Consider the following 20,264-nt stretch of genomic DNA (forward strand, 5'->3'; position numbering starts at 1 on the left):
CTTCTTGAGACCTGCACAGACTGTACAGAGCGGTCGGAACGAATCACAGTATAAGTGAATATGGGAAGTTACAAAACAAAAACATACATACATACCCAGACATGCAGAGTTTATGAAATATACATACACAGGATACAAACAAAACCTCATTTTGTAAAAATTTTGAGCAACTCACTCCCTCACAAACACACGAGCACATAAGCACCAGCCTGATTCACTGACAAATTAATCCTCACATCTGTTCTGCTGGAGACTGAGAAGGGATTAACCTGCTGCTTTCACTGCCTCATTGGCTCACACGCAAATGAACAGACATGCACACCCACACCCACACATATACAGCAATTTTACTCCTATACTGTACGAACATACAAATGCACGGAAGCACAGAAGCATGACAGCATACAGTACATGCAAGGACACGTGTGAGCACGAATGGACACTGAGAGTCTTGCATTCATAGATGACTTCCATCAGATCAGAGGATGAGAGTCATAACATCACCAAAAGAGGGACAAAAAACCTAAAAAAACATATCCGTGTAAACACACCTCAGAAATAAACAAATGTAATTCAGTGGTGTAATTCAGGCAGCTCCTGCAGGTGGCGCTGCACATGCTGCATGTTGGCCAGAAGCCAAATCACAGACAGTATTACAGTACTGGTGATGCTTCAGCAACGAGCCATTGGCAACAAACCGTTTACAAACACATACAGGCGATAGATGGACTGCGAGGAATGTAGTTGGACAAGACTTTCAGCAACGTAACCTGACTGAGGAAATGCGTATGTGGAGGGCTGATACGCAAACACGTGGAGACACACAGGACTCCAAAAATAAAGGTTGAATAAATAACACAAATGCGCCATCGCAATTACTCACCACTCACAAAAGACTATAATTATGGGAGAGCACGAAAAATTTCAAGTGACACACACACACAAAAACACGCTCACACACATACAGAGTACTATATATGTATATAGCCTACTGTCATATACAGGTTATGAATGGCTAAATATGTGTGTGTGTGTGTGTGTGTGTGTGTGTGTGTGTGTGTGTGTGTGTGTGTGTGTGTGTGTGGGTGAGTGGGGGGGGGTCATCAGGGTGTGTGTGTGTGGGTGTGTGGGGGGTCATCAGAGTGTGTGTGTGTGTGCACATGTGCCTGCATCTCAGTTAGTGTTTATCGGTCTAGGTAATTGGATCTGAGCAGTACATGTCGACACTGGCAGCCAATCAAATATTTTTTCAATTTTGCTGCCAACAACATTAAATCCCTCTGCAATATAAAACACAAACACACCCTTGTAATCACACTGTACACAAACTCACACACACACACACAAAAGCAGCTGCTTGATGACACGTGTGTGAGGATACAACAAAGCAGCAATTTGAAATTTTAGTTGCGTCACAAATCATAAACACACACGCGCGCGCTCACACACATACATAAACATATAGCACTTGCACAGAGATGGTTGTGAACTGCCATCAGAACAAAAATGTCACTGTCTTTAATTTCCTCCCTTTTATGTTTATGGTTGTTTTATGTTTTATCTTTCCGTCTTTTATCTGAGCCCACGCACACACACACACACACAACCCCCAGGCAAGTAATAAGTATTTCACAGACTCAATCAGCAGAGACAGACAGAAAGCTGCAGCAACAGGAGCTGAAACTTACCTCCTCCAGACCAAAGTTCATCATCACCAAAAATAAGAAAGGTGAGGGTATAAGAGGTAGAGAAGAGGTCATCATTATGTGTGTATGTGTGTGTGTGTGTGTGTGTGTGTGTGTGTGTGTGTGTGTGTCAGTCTGTGTGTGAAAGTAGGAAGGAGAATAAGGCACTAATAGAACAATACAGGAGGCTTTTGAAGGAAAATTACTCATTTAAAAGGGATTTCCAAAATGAAGGGAAAACCAAGCAGAGGTGGATATATCACTCTAGCTGTCATTGGACAAAAGATGATGATTAAAAAAAAAAACTGAAAGGAAGAAGGAAGAGAGAAGAGGGCAGAGGGCGTGAAGCATATAGCATCCTGTTTTTCAGACAGTGTGGACAAGAGAGAAGAGAAGTAAATCCTACCTGGAGTTGTTCGGACAACGTGGTGGACTGTCTTGTAGTCAGAGCTGGAGCTGAACTCTCCTCAGGACGCAAAAACACTTGCTGACCGCGTCTGCAGGCATCAAAAACAACAGTCAGGACCTGTGTGTGAGTGTGTCTTTGTGTGTTTGAGTTGTCCGCTGTGCACACATGAAGTCAGCTGTTACAGCCTGGATGATAAGCTGCTGGAAAAAGATCATTTTCATACACACAGACACTCACACACACACACACACCAACTTATCTTTTCCCTGAACTGAGGAGTGCAGGAATTTAAAGAAGTGTGTGAGGGAATGTTGGGGAAAAGGTGAGTGTGTTTCCGTGTGTGTGTGTGTGTTTGTGTTTGTGTGTGTGTGTGTGTGTGTGTGTGTGTGTGTGTATCTGTTAAGCCCTTACAGGTCCTTCCCTTTCTTCCTCTCAAGCGCAGTCATGTCATCTCCACCTGTCGTACGCAGAGAGGGCGCTGGAATCACACACACATTCACACACACAGCGACGCACCGATGCACACACTTGCGCCGGCAGGCTGAGACACACACTGACGCGCTAACACCACGAGCTGCAATGCATTGAGCCCAGAGTGAACACAGTCCCTCCTCCTCTCTCCTCCCACCTCTCTCTCTCTCTCTCTCTCTCTCTCTCTCTCCCCCCCCCTCTCCCTCTCTCTCTCCTCCTCTCTCTCTCTCTCCCTCTCTCTCTCTGCTCCTCCTCTGGGTCTTACTGCCTCCCTCAACCCTCCCCATGTTTCACTTTCCTCTTGTCAGTGTGTACGCCGGCAGGATGGATACACACATAAAAGCACTATACTGCAGGCACAGTACAGCGTGGACTCAGTTTGACAACATGGGGAGCAGCAGACTAATGAACCTACTTGCAAATATTTCGAATATTATTTAAAATACAGCTCAGAGACTGTCCTCAACACAAAAGAGACGCTATTGTTCCTTCGTTCAATAATTAAATGACCTATCGCATCAACATCCCATTCTACCAACAATCAACGCTGGTGTCTGCAGACTGCTGTTTGCATCCCATCTCTTATCACCAGGTAACTGGGGTTTCTTTTAACCATGATTATAATGTAACATTTTCCAAGTCATTTTAATGGCATAAACTTAACCAAACGATACAGCTGAAAAAATCTCATCCCAAGGTCCTTTTATTAGCTGTCCTGGAGCTTTGAGTTATATTGCAAGAGCTTCATCAGTAGATGGAGTTTACCCATTTGTCAGGGAATTACAGATGTCCATTTTCTTCTGAGCAGTTTAAGACACTTCTCATCCCCAGTGGTTCAACAACTGTGATATAATATGATCAAAAGCCACAGTATAGCTAATAAACGGACCTTTAGGTGAGATTGTCCTGTTCTTATGTTTATCATAGTTCACAGTAAATTAGGTGCTCTTGAGTCATGCACAGTTCAGAAAAGAAAGTGTAAACTCAAACAGTTCCTCAAAGTAAGAAGAAAATATGCACAAAAATAAATAAATAAATAAACAAACCACCAGTGTTTGCCTGCAAATACTATTATTTTTTCACACATATTGATATATTTTTCTTAATTCAAAATAAAACAGAACTAATTCCGGGAAAATTAATCCCTGAAAATCAAAGGCTGGATGAAACCTAATTTAGCCCCACAACCAGCACTAACAGATACACAGTCACACACAATGCATATTTATAACGCATCAAAGATTTAAAAGATTTATCTCCACCGCTGTAGCTCTTTACATTTAATCAGCTGGCAGATTCATCATATCAGCCTCCGTCTGCTGCAGGAAGCTTCCCATGTGCCTCTGACAGCGGACTCTCTGAGGTGACATTGCACGTGACAGGACATTTAGCATAAAGACACTGTACAACAGGTTGCATAGGACTGTCTAATGCTGTCCATCAATGTGACAGCATACCTTACTAAAAGCAAGCTTGCCAGAAGCTACGCACACTTACACACACAATGTCGTGTCACAATCACACAGAAGGTGTATGTCTCAAGCAGCGGCATCAAGTCAACACTGTGCTGCTTGCAATTTAAAATTCTGAGTGTTATTCATTTTGAGGGATTTTTAGTGTGTTGTGGCTGAGGATAAGAATACAGTTCTGCGTATTTTTTCAAAAAGGTGTTAAAAGGGCATTTTTTAAGTGTGGATCACTAAAAAGGGGACTGACTGAATAAATGCGAAGCTATCAGAGGCAAACAGTCACTACATTGGATTACAACCGGCTGACAAAAGCAGCTCCTCTAACTCAAATGAAGTAAGCCGCTTCAGTTCAAATGCTGAAAATTGGCCTGACTGAGAGAAGATACTGTTAATTGTTTGGAAAAACAACCAAAACCAAGTGCCGTTGTGACGTGTTCACTGGAGGCTGAAATTGCCTAAGATAAATGATGGATATTTGCAAACTGGAGAACTTAAGGACTCAAACAAAATCACATTTGATCACGGTCTTAATTAAATATCTTTAACATATTATAACTCATTTTTAACCCGTACTGCAATGTCACAAATATATTGTGTATAACCTTGCCCTCACACATATTTTTAAGGTGTGACATGCTTTTTACAGCCAAACACGCTTTTCCTACAATTTCACCACAACAATTCATTTAAAAGTCTTGTGAATCCTTCTATACATGAAGAGGCAGAGGTACAAAAAGAGGTTGAGGGCAGCCAGTCAGAGGTTCATGGAGTCGTATCAAGGTAAGGGCTTTGCTATAAAATGCTGTAATATTCCAGTAAACCCTGAGGCTGCCTGTTTTGTAAACATGGTGAAAGGTTATTCCAGTACAAGAGAACTTCAGACTCTGTTGACCAGAGTTGGCTAATAGCTGCCAGATAACCAGCACTGCACACGGTCTATATTATCAATTCTTTACTGTGTTTGTCATGGATAGAGCTCACATGAACAAACACACACACGCACACACACACACACACACACACACTCAAGTAGGAGAGCAAGCCCTTACATGTACTCAGGAAAACACACAAGCAGGCAGAAGTACAAACACACACCTGAAAATAGGTTAGTTCAAAGCAAATTCTCCTCAAAGACTGTCTCTCCTCATCTGTTGTGGACTCTGTGATCTAGATTACCTTTTAAACACACACACACACACGCACACACACACACACACACCTTCAGACCATTACTGCTGTGCGGTGCAGCTGAAAGACTATTGATCCCAAGTTTGTGATTAAAACGGGGACTGTTGTTGCTGCTCAAATGCCATCAACACACAAATCCACCTTATGATCACTTACTCACTCAGTTGTTCTTTCACACTCACACACACACTCACACACACACACACACACACACACTGTGAGACAGCATGAATAACTACAGTGCAGAGGAACATAATTAGCAAGCCATGGACCTGGAATCTGATGAGGATGAAGCCAGTAACCTTGGACTGCTAAATGTGTGTGTGTGTGTGCGTGCGTGCGTGCGTGCGTGCGTGCGTGCGTGCGTGCGTGCGTGTGTGTGTGTGTGTTTGTCCCGACTCCAATAAAGCAGTGGAGTGATTGAAAGCTCTAAATGGTGAAGGTGCACTCAGGGGAATAGGGCTAATCTACATAATGGTTGAGCTATATTAACGGCATCCTGCTGCACACGCGCACACGCACACACACACACACACATACACATAGGTGTCAATTGAACGGTTGCTTCTCTCATCCCCCCACACAACCAGTTTTCTTCCTGCTGATCTGACTAAGCCGGTGAAAAAGGACAGAATTGGAAAAAAAACTAAACAATAAAAACAACATTGTGAATATTGAATAATTATCTTTATGTGTATTATATGAGCTCCTCATTGAACAGCATCATTAAAAATGCTTATTACGGGGTACCTTTCATGCAGGTTTAAGTACATATTTGGTCACTGTACTCGTGATCACACTCACTGATTAAAGGCTGATCTTGATAGCACAACCTTTCAGGTGACACATCACTGCCACTCCAAAGATCTATTAACATTTCATTATTTATTTTTCTCTGCTAAAATCAAGACCATCAGCGGCATTCTCTAAAACCAATCCTCCATGGCATGAAAGCTTTTGAGAGCATTTCATATTAGTGTCTCTTTCATTGCAACTCCATCACAGCTTGAAAGGGATCAGAAAATCCACTGACAGCCCCTTCTGTCGGACAAAAGTGGTCCCCATCTTGAGGTGGCCGCCTCACAAATGAGCTCAGCTTGATGAGAAATGTGCATTTAGGGAAATGCTTGCGCTGTGTGAGGAGCCGGAATGGATAGAAAGAAAGGGAGTAAATGGTCATGCTTGCAGTGGGAGTGTACTGTATGTTCCATGGGAGATGGGTTTAAGGTACTCGGCTGAAGTTTTGGTCAAGACGCTCTTATGGTGAATCTTAGTTCATTCAACTAACACTGCACAGTAATCTGAATCAATCTGGGCTTTAGTCTGGTTGGTTGTCAATTTTTTGACGACACATAACCTAAACAATGAAAAAATGAGTCTACGAAAATAATAAACTAATGTGTTACACGGTGTCAGGAAGTATTGCATGGTATCTATCTATCTATCTATCTATCTATCTATCTATCTATCTATCTATCTATCTATCTGTCTTAAGACTGTGGTGTTCCCATCTCATACCGAACATACAGTGCAGGAACAAAGTATAGTATTTGTAGTACATGTGTAGTACATTTCTAAAAGAGCACTGTGCTGTTTTTTAATCAGTCTGTAAATGTGTACTGTAAGTCTATAGCTGGACGTGAAGCTGAGAAAAACCAAAGTTACTGGTGTGATTCCTGCTGAGGCCGTCAGTGCTGAAAATCTATGCACTCACAGAACTGCACAGTGCCGTGGATAGAAGTGGTCACCACATGGTGTATGACTAACGGCTTAGGGAAAAGTGTGTCTGGGGCTGTGTGTGTGTGTGTGTGTGTGCGTCTGTTTATGTGTGTGTGAATATTACTTCACCGTATTGTTGCTCATAACTAATTTCCTTAAACAACACGAGCAGTAAAACAACAGCAGGAAAGCGACATTGACACGCCCTTTGGAAAGTCACGCAGACATACTCAACCACACAGACACTTAGCAGCGAGCCGAACTGTTTGCATTGATAACCTATTTCAACAGTACAATGCCTGATTCTCCTCAGTAAGGCACAGCACTTTGAAACAATGCATTTGAATGCAACAAGCATCAATGACGCTGCCAACCGGATGCTGAAAAGAGAGAAGGTGCACTGAACACACCAAGTTAAAAGAAAACCCACACATTACTTATTTCACTTTGTTGTCAGATTGTATTTACAGCACATGCTGACAACTTCATATATAAAATTATGCTGTTGCATACTGCATTGAATAAAAATTTCTTCATGAGGAAATTATACTTTTATTCTGAAGGAAAGTTGCTGCAAGACCCATTTGAAGGCTTTTTATCCTTAAGTGGTGGACATCCATTTTGTGTTTAAAAATTCAGATTCAATCAAAATAGTTAATCAAATGATCTGAACAGCATTTTGCAAGCGAAGGTCTTAAGATGACTCAGAACTGTTCAAGCACGGCAGAATGTGCTTTATTTCCAAGCCACCAAATTTTCAGGTGGGCATGTGCTTCATTCAAATAGTCCATATGTCACCTTGAAAATCCAGCTCTGTTCTGTAAAGAGCTCATTGACTCTTGCTCTCCACTGCTAAAGCGTCTATACACTGTGTCATGACCAGCAGGACATCCATACACCAAAAACAAAATGAACCCTTTTGGCTTCTATTCATCAGAAATCACAAAGCTGCTTCACGTCAACATTTTGAGAGGCTGGTTGGTGGTTGCTATGTGAGTTAGGACGTTGGCAACCTGAACAGTTTATAAGCCAGTTTCCATACCAACACGCACTGTCTCCTAACTATAGTCCATCTCAGCAGCACCAAGAAGGGAGTAGGGGCGGATGAGAGGATGAGGAAAATGGAAAAGAGGAGTGGAGAGGAGAGGAGACCTCACTGCTCTATAGAAATCTCTGTGCAGCTAACTGCTGTTTAGAAATCCCACCAGCTCTACCATCCTATGTCTGGTAATATTTGTCAATATGTGTGTGAGACACACTTTGAGCTAATTCACCATTAACTCAAAACGAAAATTGTCTGCATTTGTGGCTGTTTATGTGAGACATATACTTATCTGGGACATAAATTTCACCTCACAGCTGGAGGGAAACAGCAGGTTAATCATATCATTTCTGAGTTTGATTCCAAGCCGGCCCTGATTAATGGTTCAGTCCCCCAACACCGCTGATGAAATTGGAGGCTATTCAGTCTGAAATAAAAATGTCCATTTACCTTTTAAAGTTCCGTGTGAGCCGAGTGAAAAGCTGTTTTTTTGCAGAGCGTTGTGGAGTACAGATGATAAAACTGGCAGGGAGCTTGGGAGAGATTATCTGTTTTTGGACACGAGACCTGGCAAGAGAGAACGAGCCAGCTATCCCCGAGCATCCAGCAGCAAAATGGACACGTGCGCCGTCGGGTTGTTCTCTGATCAGACTGTCATGACTTGAGTGACCTCTGTGTAAGAACTGCAGTGACCCTGTACCGGGTGAGGGCTGAAACTGTAATTGTTTCTAAGGACATCAAAACTGATCCTTTGATCCGTGTGAAGTTCACACTGTCACAGGCTGCTAATGCACAGAAGGCTTCAAGTGGATTTGAAGCGACAACACGAACAACTGTGCAGAAAATATTGACAAAATATTTCAGAGCTGTGCTGTTTTCTTTGACGTTCTGATATTTTCTCTACTCATGTGTGCAACAAAAATCTCCAACACTCTCCTCGTTGCATATTCTGAATAGATGTATGTGTATAAATCATGTTATACTGTATGGAAAGACATGACAGAGATGATGTCACATGTTGGTTGGCGACATATGGTTGAACTTCATCTATGAGAATCTATAAACATTCCCAGGTTGTGTCTTCTATGTTCAACCTGTGAAACAAACTTACAGTTATTACACCAGATGTTGTAAATGAAAGCAGCAGGCAAATGGCTGTTTTGGAGGCGGGCTCCAATGTGTTCCTAAGGTTCCACAGCCAATAAACATGTATTCAATTCTATCACACAGGCTGGTTATAAAAACAGACTGTTTATGCTCATATTTGCAGATATGTACCAGTTTCTAATAGTGCACCCACTGAGAGTGTATAAATTTGGACTTCTTGTATTACCCCCTTAAATGGTCCGCTGGGTTAGGCTGCAGAACATCTGGACTTATGGGTTTTTTCCGTTCTACTAACCAATCAAGTCATTAATGAAGAGGTTTTACAGCAATCTATTGAGTCCGTTATTATAATTGTTATTAAGTTGTGAATAAATTGTTGAATGTGGCTCTGCAGCTCTTTGATCCACCGCCGGGGTTGCCCATTGAACTTAAAACAACTTTAAACAAACAAAGCAAGTGTTTGGAGGAGGATAAACTGCAGCCAAAGGGATTTTTCCTAAATCTTGGTCATACTAATGGTAGCAGTAATAGAATAGTAAATGATTTACTAACCCTAACGATGCCATATAGATATGACTTGCAAAGCTTAAGTATGTGCAAGGTACTGATCTGTGTCCACAGGTATTTGAAGAAGCTGCCCTTACCTGCACTTTTTAAATCAAAGCTGACGGGTGTGGGGAGGACAGGACCTACTCCAGTTTCAGATTTTGTGTCTTTCAGTAAGTACATTCCATAAATTCACTGTGAACATAACTAAAGGTATTAAAATGTGTTTTTGTGTCTGTGTTTATGTGTAAAGGAGAGCTCTTCTCCTGTCTCCTGTTAGCTGCTTCCTTCCTGATATGCTGCTCAACAATGTTCAGGCACACACACTAACACACACATTTCCTTCCTTTAGTATTTGGTTATCGCCGTTCATGTCAGAGGTGAGTGGGAAACAGTGGGCAGTGTGAGGAGTTAGTGATAAAATCCTGGGGACAAGGAAGTGAAAGAGAGATAGCGAGATGAAGGAGGAGACGGAGAGATGGAAGGAAGGCGGCAAACCTGCTAATGGGAAGTTAAAGGTTTAAGAGGAGGAACCTGACCCTGTCAATCACCGTCAGTGCAGCCTATGGTAATGTCAGCGTCAGCTAAAAAGCTAAAAGGTGTCACAGCTGACACACAGTTGTCGTTACGTGAACACATGCTCTACAAAGAGTTAAAAAAACACACACACACACACACACACACACACACACACACAGACACAGACACAGACACCCACACCAAATGGAGAGTGAGTAAGTGCTGCAGAAAATCTCCTGCAGTGAGAAAGGTAGAAGAAGTTGGAGCAAGGTTAAAAGATGGAGGGACAGAAAACAAAGAGAGAGCAGCTGAGATGGGGCGAGAGCAAGAAGAATGGGATTGGAGAGAAAGAGACACACTGCAGCAACAACAGCTGCTGTAAAAAATAATAGATGGAGAGAAGTGATGCATGGGAAGTGAGAGAAAAGGAAAAACACTGCCACAGACCAACAAAACTTCCTCATTCACCCTCTTTCTCTGCTTCTTTTTTCTTTCGTCTTTTACTTTCTTTGCACAAAACTACACAACAACTAATGAGGCGTGGGCTACAGAGTCCGACAGCGGCAAACTGCACTGTGCACTGTGTGTGTTTGAGTTGTGATGTGTGTTTGGCAAAGCAAACTTAATATTTGTGTGACACTTGTGCATTAGCATTTAGATGTGTTTGCATGTGTGTGGATTGGTAGTAACCAGACAGATCAGAAATATCTGGCTATATCATTACCTTCATGCCGTCTTTATCTCTTAATTTCTCTAATCTAATTGGTTCTTCGGTTCAACCAATCAGAACGCACCATTGAGACTATCTGCTAAGAACCGATGTTGAACAGGCTGAATAGATGCTACAAGTGGTAATGACGATGACTGTGTGTGTGCGTGTGTGTGTGTGTGTGTGTGTGTGTGTATGTGCGCGCACATGTGAAATAACCACGCTGACTCCGATTTGTTGCCATGGCACCCCATCTTCCTGAGGTGCAAAAATCACAGAACAATTTATACCCACAATTTCCTCTCTATAATGAAGCAGTGAATGCACTGACCCTGACGTGCACACACTCAGCTACACACACACACACATACACACACACACACACACACACACACACGATACGTGCACACACACTTGTAGCATTATCCTCTCAAAGAGCAGCCTTGACCCTTTGGTACAGATAGTGGATCACTACTAAACTCAGTGACTAACTGGAGTTAAAAAAGAGAGTAACCATATTTTCAGGAGGGAAATGTTACTCACACATGGACACATTACAGTACATATACAGGACAACTTATCTGAACATACACTCACAAAACATCCTACAGGACCAACTAAGTCAGTGTTAGGCTGTCAGTGAGCTCAGCGTCAGCAGCATGAAGTAAGATCTGTTTCGTAGCTCAAGGAGAGAATTATTCATGTCCACAGAACTGCCAGAAAGATGTGTAAGAGTGCAGAAGCATCAGCCGGGAATTATGTTTCACACATTGTTTTACATGTGAAATAACAAAGCAAGATCAACCAATCAACCAACCAACCAACCAACCAACCAACCAACCAATCACTATATTTGTTCAGAGTGGGGCAAGTGGGTATGTACAATATGGTATATGTACAATAAGTTAAAAAAAACCCAGAGGGGAATCAGTTCTATTCGTAGACATTAAGTCACAACAATATCTACCTTTTCCTCCTAGAGTTTAGGAGGGAGATAGGTAACGGAGTGTTTGAATCTGTTTGTTTTGGCTAAAGGGAGTTTGAGCAGGGAACCAGATGGCAGAAACTGAAACTGTTGATATAAAGGGTGGGAACAATCTGACAGGATGGATTCAGCTTTAAGTACCTGTTTGTTGCAAAGATCCTGCAGATATTCCTGTGCAGAACCAATTCATTTACTACAGAAATTTACAACCTCAGTTTGTATATTTTTCAGTTTGTCCTTGAGAGATTGAAACCAGCAGATAAAAGAGAACGTGAGTACAGACTCAATAAAAGAACAATAAAACACTGACATTGGGTCGGGTCGAGCTGAAATTCTGAAGGTTTCCTGAGACAAAAGTCAAAAATTGTCTAGTGTGGATCCCAGGTACTTGTATGTATGACTTTACCATTTCTATATTCTGGCCATCAATCACTGTACTGTCAGGAGAGGAGTGAGGAAGTCTAAAATCAATGGACATGTCCTTAGTTTTCGTCACATTGAACCACAGAATCGTTGGCATTATTTTGCTTGAAATTATGTTTTCCAGCAAAGATAGAGGAGAGAGGTAAGGGCAGTGGAGACAGGCACCAGGGTGTTGTTGGAATGCAATACAACCGTGTAAAAAGTTTATGGTACCTCGACACCTTGAGATAAAGTGGGAAATCTCTGTAGAACTGCCGAGTCGTAGTGGTGAGTAGAACTGGTTTTATTAGAAAATGTTCTGGACCTTTCGATCATATCCCACAATCTTTCTCAATAGATGAAGTTTGCCAGTTTCCATGGAATTGTAAATGTTCAAATTTCATATTTTGAGTATATTTGTCCATGTCTAAGAACAATAAACCTCAAAATTCACTTCTTCTAACTTAGTTATTTCTGTATAAAATCATCACCTTGTGTTTTGGGAAATTGTGGTGGACACTTTTCATTATTTTCTGACATTTTATAGACTAAACGATTAAAGATCAATAAAGTAAATAATCAGCAGATTAACCCATAATGGAAACAATCAGTATTTGCAACTCTAAATGAATTATTATGGATTATGATCGATTCAACTTCAGTTGATTATATAATTACGTGTTCCAGTGTCAATGGCTGGCCTGGCTGTCAGGCTGAAAACTCCACTGCTGGTTGAGACCGTGTGGACACAGACAGGAGAGTAATGACAGAGAAATGTAAGACGACCAGCTCATTAGTTTGAGCACGACAGAAATGGAGCAAGTCCTTTGAAGCTGTGACGCAGGCACACAGTCAACAGGTCAACAGAAAGACACACTATCTGGGGTCTCAGCACACACAGATCCTCAATCAATCCTGTGATGTGATGTCATGTCATGAACATCCATGACAAATGCACACACACACCCTCAACATACATACACACCTAAATAAACAGACCTCTGTCGCACACATGTTTGACCTTGCTCAACTCTGACCTCTTCTTTCCTCTACCGTCCTATTTTCTCACTTTCCCTCTTCCTTCCTTCCTTCCTTCCTTCCTTCTTGCACTAATTTTTCTCTTTAAAATCATCTCGTTCTCTCCTCTGATATCCTCTCTTTCTCCTGACCACTCTGGTTTTTTTCTGTGCTCTTGCTGCAGGTTTGCAACGTCAAACAAATCAGTGCTGCTGTCAGAGTGCCCCCAAGTGTACAAATACCTCAACTGCACTCAGGATACGGAGTAGATGGATCTTCCCCTTAAGCTGAAAAATAACTGTTTTGTCTATGCTTCTTGAATGCAAAGGAAAAAAGTACTATATGCTGCATACTGTGCATTTACTCAAAATACTATGAAACGTAATGAATCTGTACTCTTGAATCCCCACTGCACCTGAACACACCATGTGTTATTGCTCTCCTTCTCATTTGGATTATTGTCAGGTATGACTGCAGCGCTCCCCCTGCTTTATGAAGACTGGAGACCAAAATGGAAACCGATTTGGTGAATTTTCCTGACAATGTCTCTCCGGGGTGCAGTAATCATACAGCAGCAACTGCCGGGCAAAAACGAAGAGCAACTTCATCTGAATACCCTGCACCAATTACAACATCACTCCAACCTCACAAACACAAACTTCAAAGTCTTACAAGTGTTCTCTCTCTCTTTCTCTCCCCCTCTCTCTTCTGCACACACATACACATCTCTATAAGGAATACCAATGAGCTTATTGTTTCCATTTCAAAGGGAAGCACTGGGCCTAAAGAGGGAAAGAATTAAACATCACATCTGTCCCCAAAAAAACAGGATAAATAAGACAACGAAAGAAATAAGAAAAACAAGACAAGAAAGAAGGAAGCGTAATCCATTGAGAGGCTAGATTGCCAAGTAGGCCAGATTTACAGTACAGCATGCTGGCACTCACACTGTGCGTGCATGCGCAGTCTTTTCTTTCTTTCTTTCTTCTTCTAATCCCACCTTCTCTCTGTTCATGTCGCAGTCTCTTAGTGGCATTTTCTCTCAGCTGATTCTGACTGACTATGACATAAGTACTACACTATAAGAACCTGTGTGTGCGCCAAAAGTGTGTATGTGAACAGCCGATCCACAAATGTAAATGCAATGTATATGCTTGTGTGTTACAAAGGATCAGCAGGCTCCCAGCAGGAACTCGCTCCAGCAGGGAATCTTCAGTGACTCGATGTAGGTACCAAGAAAAAAGCCATACTGTATGTAATGCATGTGTCTACATGTGCCTCCGTAACCGCGTGTGGTGCTGGGTTTGAGTTAGGGCTGGATGATATGGCTAATCTTTGTGGCAGTAGATGTAACTTTGGATCACACTAACAATATATACAGTATGTGATTAAAAATGTCATTTGAGAAGTTGTTTATAGATAAAATAAACACACAGAAATGTCTATTTTTGGATAATCCAGCAAATTAAATGTCTGACCCATCAAATTCATTCCCATCTATCCAGCTGGGAACCACCAGTTGTTGTCTTATGCAACAGCAGATATAAAAGGGATTGCTACTATGGATTAATCAGTGTGGCAAAATCTTTTATCTTCACACTTGGCTTTTTGTTTATATCAGCTCATGGTATACAGTATATCACCATATGAGTCACCCCTCACCCAGAATTTCACTAGATTACATTGCAGCTGGTAGCGTGTAACATTTTAAGAGTAGCATTCCCATTCCAGCACATCACAGCGATCAGAGGATAAGAGAAGAGATCCCGCTCCACGATTAAAACACTTTATCTCATTACTATCTCTGATTACTGCAGCCAGGCCCCGCTCTTAGCACTAAACATTAAAGTACTGACAAAGTGTGATAGTAAGAGAGGTGTGTGTGTGTGTGTGTGTGTGTGTGTGTGTGTGTGTGTGTGTGTGTGTAACTCCATGCCTGGTTAATCTCCTCACTACTGCTGAGGAAATCAGAAATCATTTTCTCTCCACTTTTCCTCACCTGTCGTCTTTCCCCTCTTCCCCGTCTCTGCGCCTCTCTCCCTCTCTGTCTCTCTCTCTTCTTCTTACCCTTAAAGATGTAACGAGAACCGATTCTATTTTCTGTTAACACAGTTCTCACTTAGATGCTTTTTCAGTTCTTGATGGGATTGCTAGAAAATGATTTGTTTCGGCCTGTTGAGACCCCCTCCAATACCTCGCTCGTCTCAGTCCTAACACCTGTTTTCGGCGAGTCACACACACACAAACACAAACAAAACACCTATTAAAAGCAGAGTAAATAAAGTAACGCATACATGTACAAAGACATACAAGCACACAGGCCTATATGCTCTCACGCCATGTTTCTGCCGACATGGGAAGCACTGCCACTATCAGCCCAACGGACATATATTTAGACTGACAGGATGATTACTCTGCCACACACACACACACACACACAAAATGAGGATGCACTGATGCAAACAATATCAATTCACAGCAAAGATCAATATGCCACAAAGGTCAGCCTTTACTTCTCTCTCTGCCGCTCTGTGTTACACGCGTGAACACACACACACACACACACACACACACACACACACACGAGCACAAAAAAATAAATAAATACACACACAACCCGCCCATGAACACACATGCAAACACCTTCATCTTTATCACAGTCAGTGATCAAGGGAATGAGAAAAGCAGTGCTAGAAACCTGCTGTTGCCATGGTAACGTGGTCATAACAACCTCCTCTTTTCCTCCTGGTAAAAGCAGACACCATTGTCTCCTGAATTCTACCTTTACCCCCTCCACCCCCCACCCCACCAACACTCATCCCCCCTTTTTGGTCTCTCTTTTCTCATCTTTTTCTTCTTCCCCCGTTTCTGTCCTCCATCTTTTTCAGCCCCCCACCCCCCACCACCCCCCACACCTCTCACTCTGCTTCTCTGCATTATAGTCACAACTCAACCCTTTTCCAACTTTTCCAATTTATCCAACTTAGCACCTTTCAGCCTGTCGTTCTCTTGTTACACTCTCTTTTCCTTTCCTCCATCTGTGACAAGCGCTTTCATGTCTGAAACAAAACAAGCCGAGACAGAGACAAACCAAACGTGACACCAAGACAGACCAAAAAGACAGCTGGGAGGATTGGAACTGAAGAAGGTGCAAGGAAATTATTTGGAGAGGACAGATTGTTAAATGCAAAGGAGGTTTTTAGAGCAAAGTGAAGATTTCATTTGCACCCAGTTAACAGTGATAAGTTTAAAGCCAGCCCTGCCAAAATCCAATATAGTGCAATGTGATACAACAATATGCAATACACTGTGATGCAACATTTTTCTCTGAAAGACTGATTAATATGATATATTTGTAACAGCCTGCAAGATGAAATCTTAATAAGTATGTGAGAGAAGGATGGTGTTAACATTCTGCCAAGAATCTAACTTTTCATAACAGAACATAAGTCATGAAAATAAAACATGAAAATAAGACATGAAAATAAAACATTTATGAAAAATACTCTGTGTTCCTCCAATTTCTGAAATGAATGTTATTTTCAAACAGGGAGGGAACATAAACTTTACAATATGCCTTACAATATGTTTGATATAATCCATAAACACAAAATGTTAAGAATCAAAGATTAAAAGTGTCTTGACCGAAGTAGCAATTCATGAATCCATAACACATTTAAAATATTATGCCGCAAATATTGACTTCGACCTAAAATGTTATTGTAGTCTACTGAACCCAGTCACAGTGACTGCAGGTCAACAGTTTGACGTGTGTGTTCTACCCTGAGGGTTTTCATAAGGAAAACTTCCAACATGTTCAAGATGAATCACACTGATGTGTATAAACCATATCCGTACTGGAACTGTTCCAGTGGCTTCCAGTCTGCTACCTAAACGTATGTCTGTCTTTTCTTTGATTTGGGGCCACAGACGTGATAAATATGAGAGACATCTGCTCTCCCACAGGAGGACCGACAGGTGGAGAGACAGACGAGTCTACAGAGAGACGAAACTCTCTCTCTGGAAACATGAGAAACAGCACAAAAGGAGGCGCAAAGGTAACAGTCGGATGATATAAGTTTCACATGTCCTAACAGGTTTGCCGGTTCGCTGAGGTGTGCATATTTTCCTCTGTGATTCCCTCTCCGCATGTTTCTGATAGAAGTCAATGCGGGGTTAGGATGAGTGTAACACCTGCAGTTGTTGGACGACACTGGGAAGAAGCCTGACAGAAGGCAGAGTCAACAGGATGACACTTCAAGGCATGTCAAATCCAATGGATTTTGCTCTGCTCTCAGTTCGATTTGCATACAAGTGATTTGACTGCCAAATCTGAGACTGTGCAACTTTGCAAATAGAAAGCAAAGGAAACCCTGCTGCTCCCTCACATGTCGCAGGTTCAAAATGAGCACAGTTGTTGCCGACATGGTTCAAAAAACGTGTTTTCTTTTTTATTATTACAAATCTGTCTCTGTGTGCTTTTGACTTACAGACTGATGTCTTTTTCATATTCATTTTGCTTTCACTTTTCCTGTTTAGCTCTTTGTGCAAAGGAGAAAATGGTCAATTTCTCCTAAACACTATTCACTTTATGTTTATTAATATACAACTATCTACATCTGGCATTTTTAAAAATTTCAGAAACTCTGTGTTAACCTTCCTAAATATGAAGAATTAAGACTGTGTATCTGAGCCAACAGCAGTGCTAGTGATGGCGCTATATGCTGCAGGAGAAACATGCAGTTGGCAGGGCAGCGGTGAGTGGCGTTGCCTGTGTGAGGTCCACGGCTCTTCACAGGGCTGCTAGAAACCTCCAGCAAATAAGCACTCAGCTAATACAGTGTGTGGTGTACAGAGATAAACTTCATTCGCATTAATCGCTGAGTCATTTCTTCCCATCTCTTCAAATGTTAAAGTTTATGTGACAGGCAGATTATACGAGAGTTGACATCACAAAGCCAACTCTACTCTGCATAAACTTTTGACATCTCTGTGCACAAAGAGTGTTTTCAGTTGACTTCCTCAGAGGAGAAGAACATGGAAATGGAGATAGAGAGAGAGGGAGGGTGACAGGTGGAAATTATTTGACTGCCGCGCCGCTCTGAACTCAGCTGTGGATACGGATGAGTTGAAATTAGTTTTGAAATGAGTGTCTGTCTATGTGAGGGCTGAGTTCACATGTGTATGTGAATTGGCATGTAAATGTGTGTAGGCGTCAGTATTTTTGATAGTGTATTAGTGTGTGTGTGTGTGTGTGTGTGTGTGTGTAACAGGCAGATAGAGTGCTCCTAAATTTGTTCTTTAAGCCAGAGAAACTTTCTCTCTTTTGCTCAGTTTATCTTTTCTCCTCCCCCCTTCTTCCTCTCTTTACCCTCTATACCCCACCGCCACCACCGTTTCCTCTCACTTCCCTCCCTTAATCCCCGAAACCACCTCACTCCCGTACGTACATTTACTGTTTAATTATTTAGCTGACATTCTTATCCCGAGCGACTTACATTTATGCAAACAGTGGAATAAGTTAAAGCTCATCTGCAAACATCGGCAGCAGCTCTGACACGCTCCTGTACACACCCAGACATCCAGACACAAATCACGGTTGGATTAACACAACACTGACTTTAAATTCAGTTGCTACCCTTCACTGTACAGGGACTTCCAAATAAGGATGAATTACCACTTCCATCAATAGAACAGCACATTAATAATGACCTGCTGTTTGGCTTAACGCCAAGAGGCCACTCACGTCTTCCTGTGGCTGAACAAGAGGTGAGGCCAAAATTCAGCTCCACTCCATGTGTGTGTGTGTGTGAGAGAGAGAGAGAGCGAGAGAGTGAGAGAGACAGAGAGAGAGAGATGTCATCCTTTAAAACAGTGGAAGCTGCAGATAATATGATCCTCAGAGTGAGCATTTACTATACCCCTGTACTCCATTTAAATTTCAGTGATGCATGAGTCCTCACAGAAAATACATTTGCTCGTCAGTGCCTTCCAAACCCACGCAACTACTCCAGAAATGACTCTTAAGAATGTTTCTGTCACCTTTATGGAAAGTTGTAGCAACTAAAACGATGTGGTGAAGGTCAGGAGAAGGTCATAATCATTAGTCAGACACTTTCCTCCCAACAGTCTACACCAATATCCTCTCTTACTTAGGTATAAAGACATCACAGTCATAAGCACCGCCACAAGAGGTTAAGACATAGGTCGGTTTTAGAGCTTGAAGGAATGACCAATGCTGTTGGTTGTTTGAACAGTCTCGTAATGCATCATGTAAAGGTAGATGAAAGTTGTTCATCATCATCATCATCATCAGGTGCAACAAAACTATCAGCAGAGTGAGACAGAGGTCAGTCAAGCGTAGACTGCACAGAGCCACGCGATCCTGAGAGGATGTCTAATCAGGCAAAAGAAGCAACAAATGTGGAAGTGCACCATGGGAGTGTAGGGGCTTAGATGCTGCGTTCACGCAATGTCGGCAGAATGGGAAGAATAAGAAAAAACACCCGTTATTCCGACTTAGGAAGGTTCACGCATTATTCAAAAGGTAGTTCGCCCTGGTGCTGACATTTTAGTCACATGAGTCACATTGGCGTGTGTGTGTAGTCTAGACTGACCAACAGTCATGTCATGTTTGAACGTCCATTCATTCACTGTGGTGGGTGGTTAGGAAGTTCAGGAAATGGAGAACTGCAGTATGGTAATCATTTCTGTACCACTGGCAGTGTTTCAACTGTTTGCACCAGCTGTGGCACATTTACTCTACATTCATCTGTACATTGCACAAATCTGACAGCTTTAATATGTATCTGTTATTCTGTTTTGCCAGCATTATTACGCTCATTAGTGTTTTATGTTGATACTTAGTCTTAAAGTCACAGTGGCACCCTGTGCACACAAACAATGTCATTTTTGGTAATGACACATCTGGCTGGGTCTGAGGCGCTTAAAACGCTGAACAGCAGTCTGGCTATTCTTCTTTTTACCCCAGGCAGT

General features: G+C 42.0%; 1 protein-coding gene across 2 annotated transcripts in view; it reads right to left on the reverse strand.

Annotated features, from left to right (window-relative positions):
* LOC130167472 (cGMP-dependent 3',5'-cyclic phosphodiesterase) overlaps positions 1–20,264 on the reverse strand; it is a 140,611-nt gene that overhangs the window by 97,834 nt on the left and 22,513 nt on the right. The window contains exons 1-2 of one of the 2 annotated variants that reach the window (XM_056373700.1): positions 2,506–2,681; positions 2,092–2,182 (exon numbers count right to left, since the gene is read on the reverse strand). In XM_056373700.1, the coding sequence (XP_056229675.1) occupies positions 2,092–2,182; positions 2,506–2,540 (126 nt within the window). In that variant the 5' untranslated portion in view covers positions 2,541–2,681. Of the gene's footprint in view, positions 1–2,091; positions 2,183–2,505; positions 2,682–20,264 lie in introns of those variants that run through there. The other variant, XM_056373699.1, reaches the window with a different exon arrangement.

The sequence above is a fragment of the Seriola aureovittata genome, chromosome 4, assembly GCF_021018895.1.
Source record: "Seriola aureovittata isolate HTS-2021-v1 ecotype China chromosome 4, ASM2101889v1, whole genome shotgun sequence".
Lineage (NCBI taxonomy): Eukaryota > Metazoa > Chordata > Actinopteri > Carangiformes > Carangidae > Seriola > Seriola aureovittata.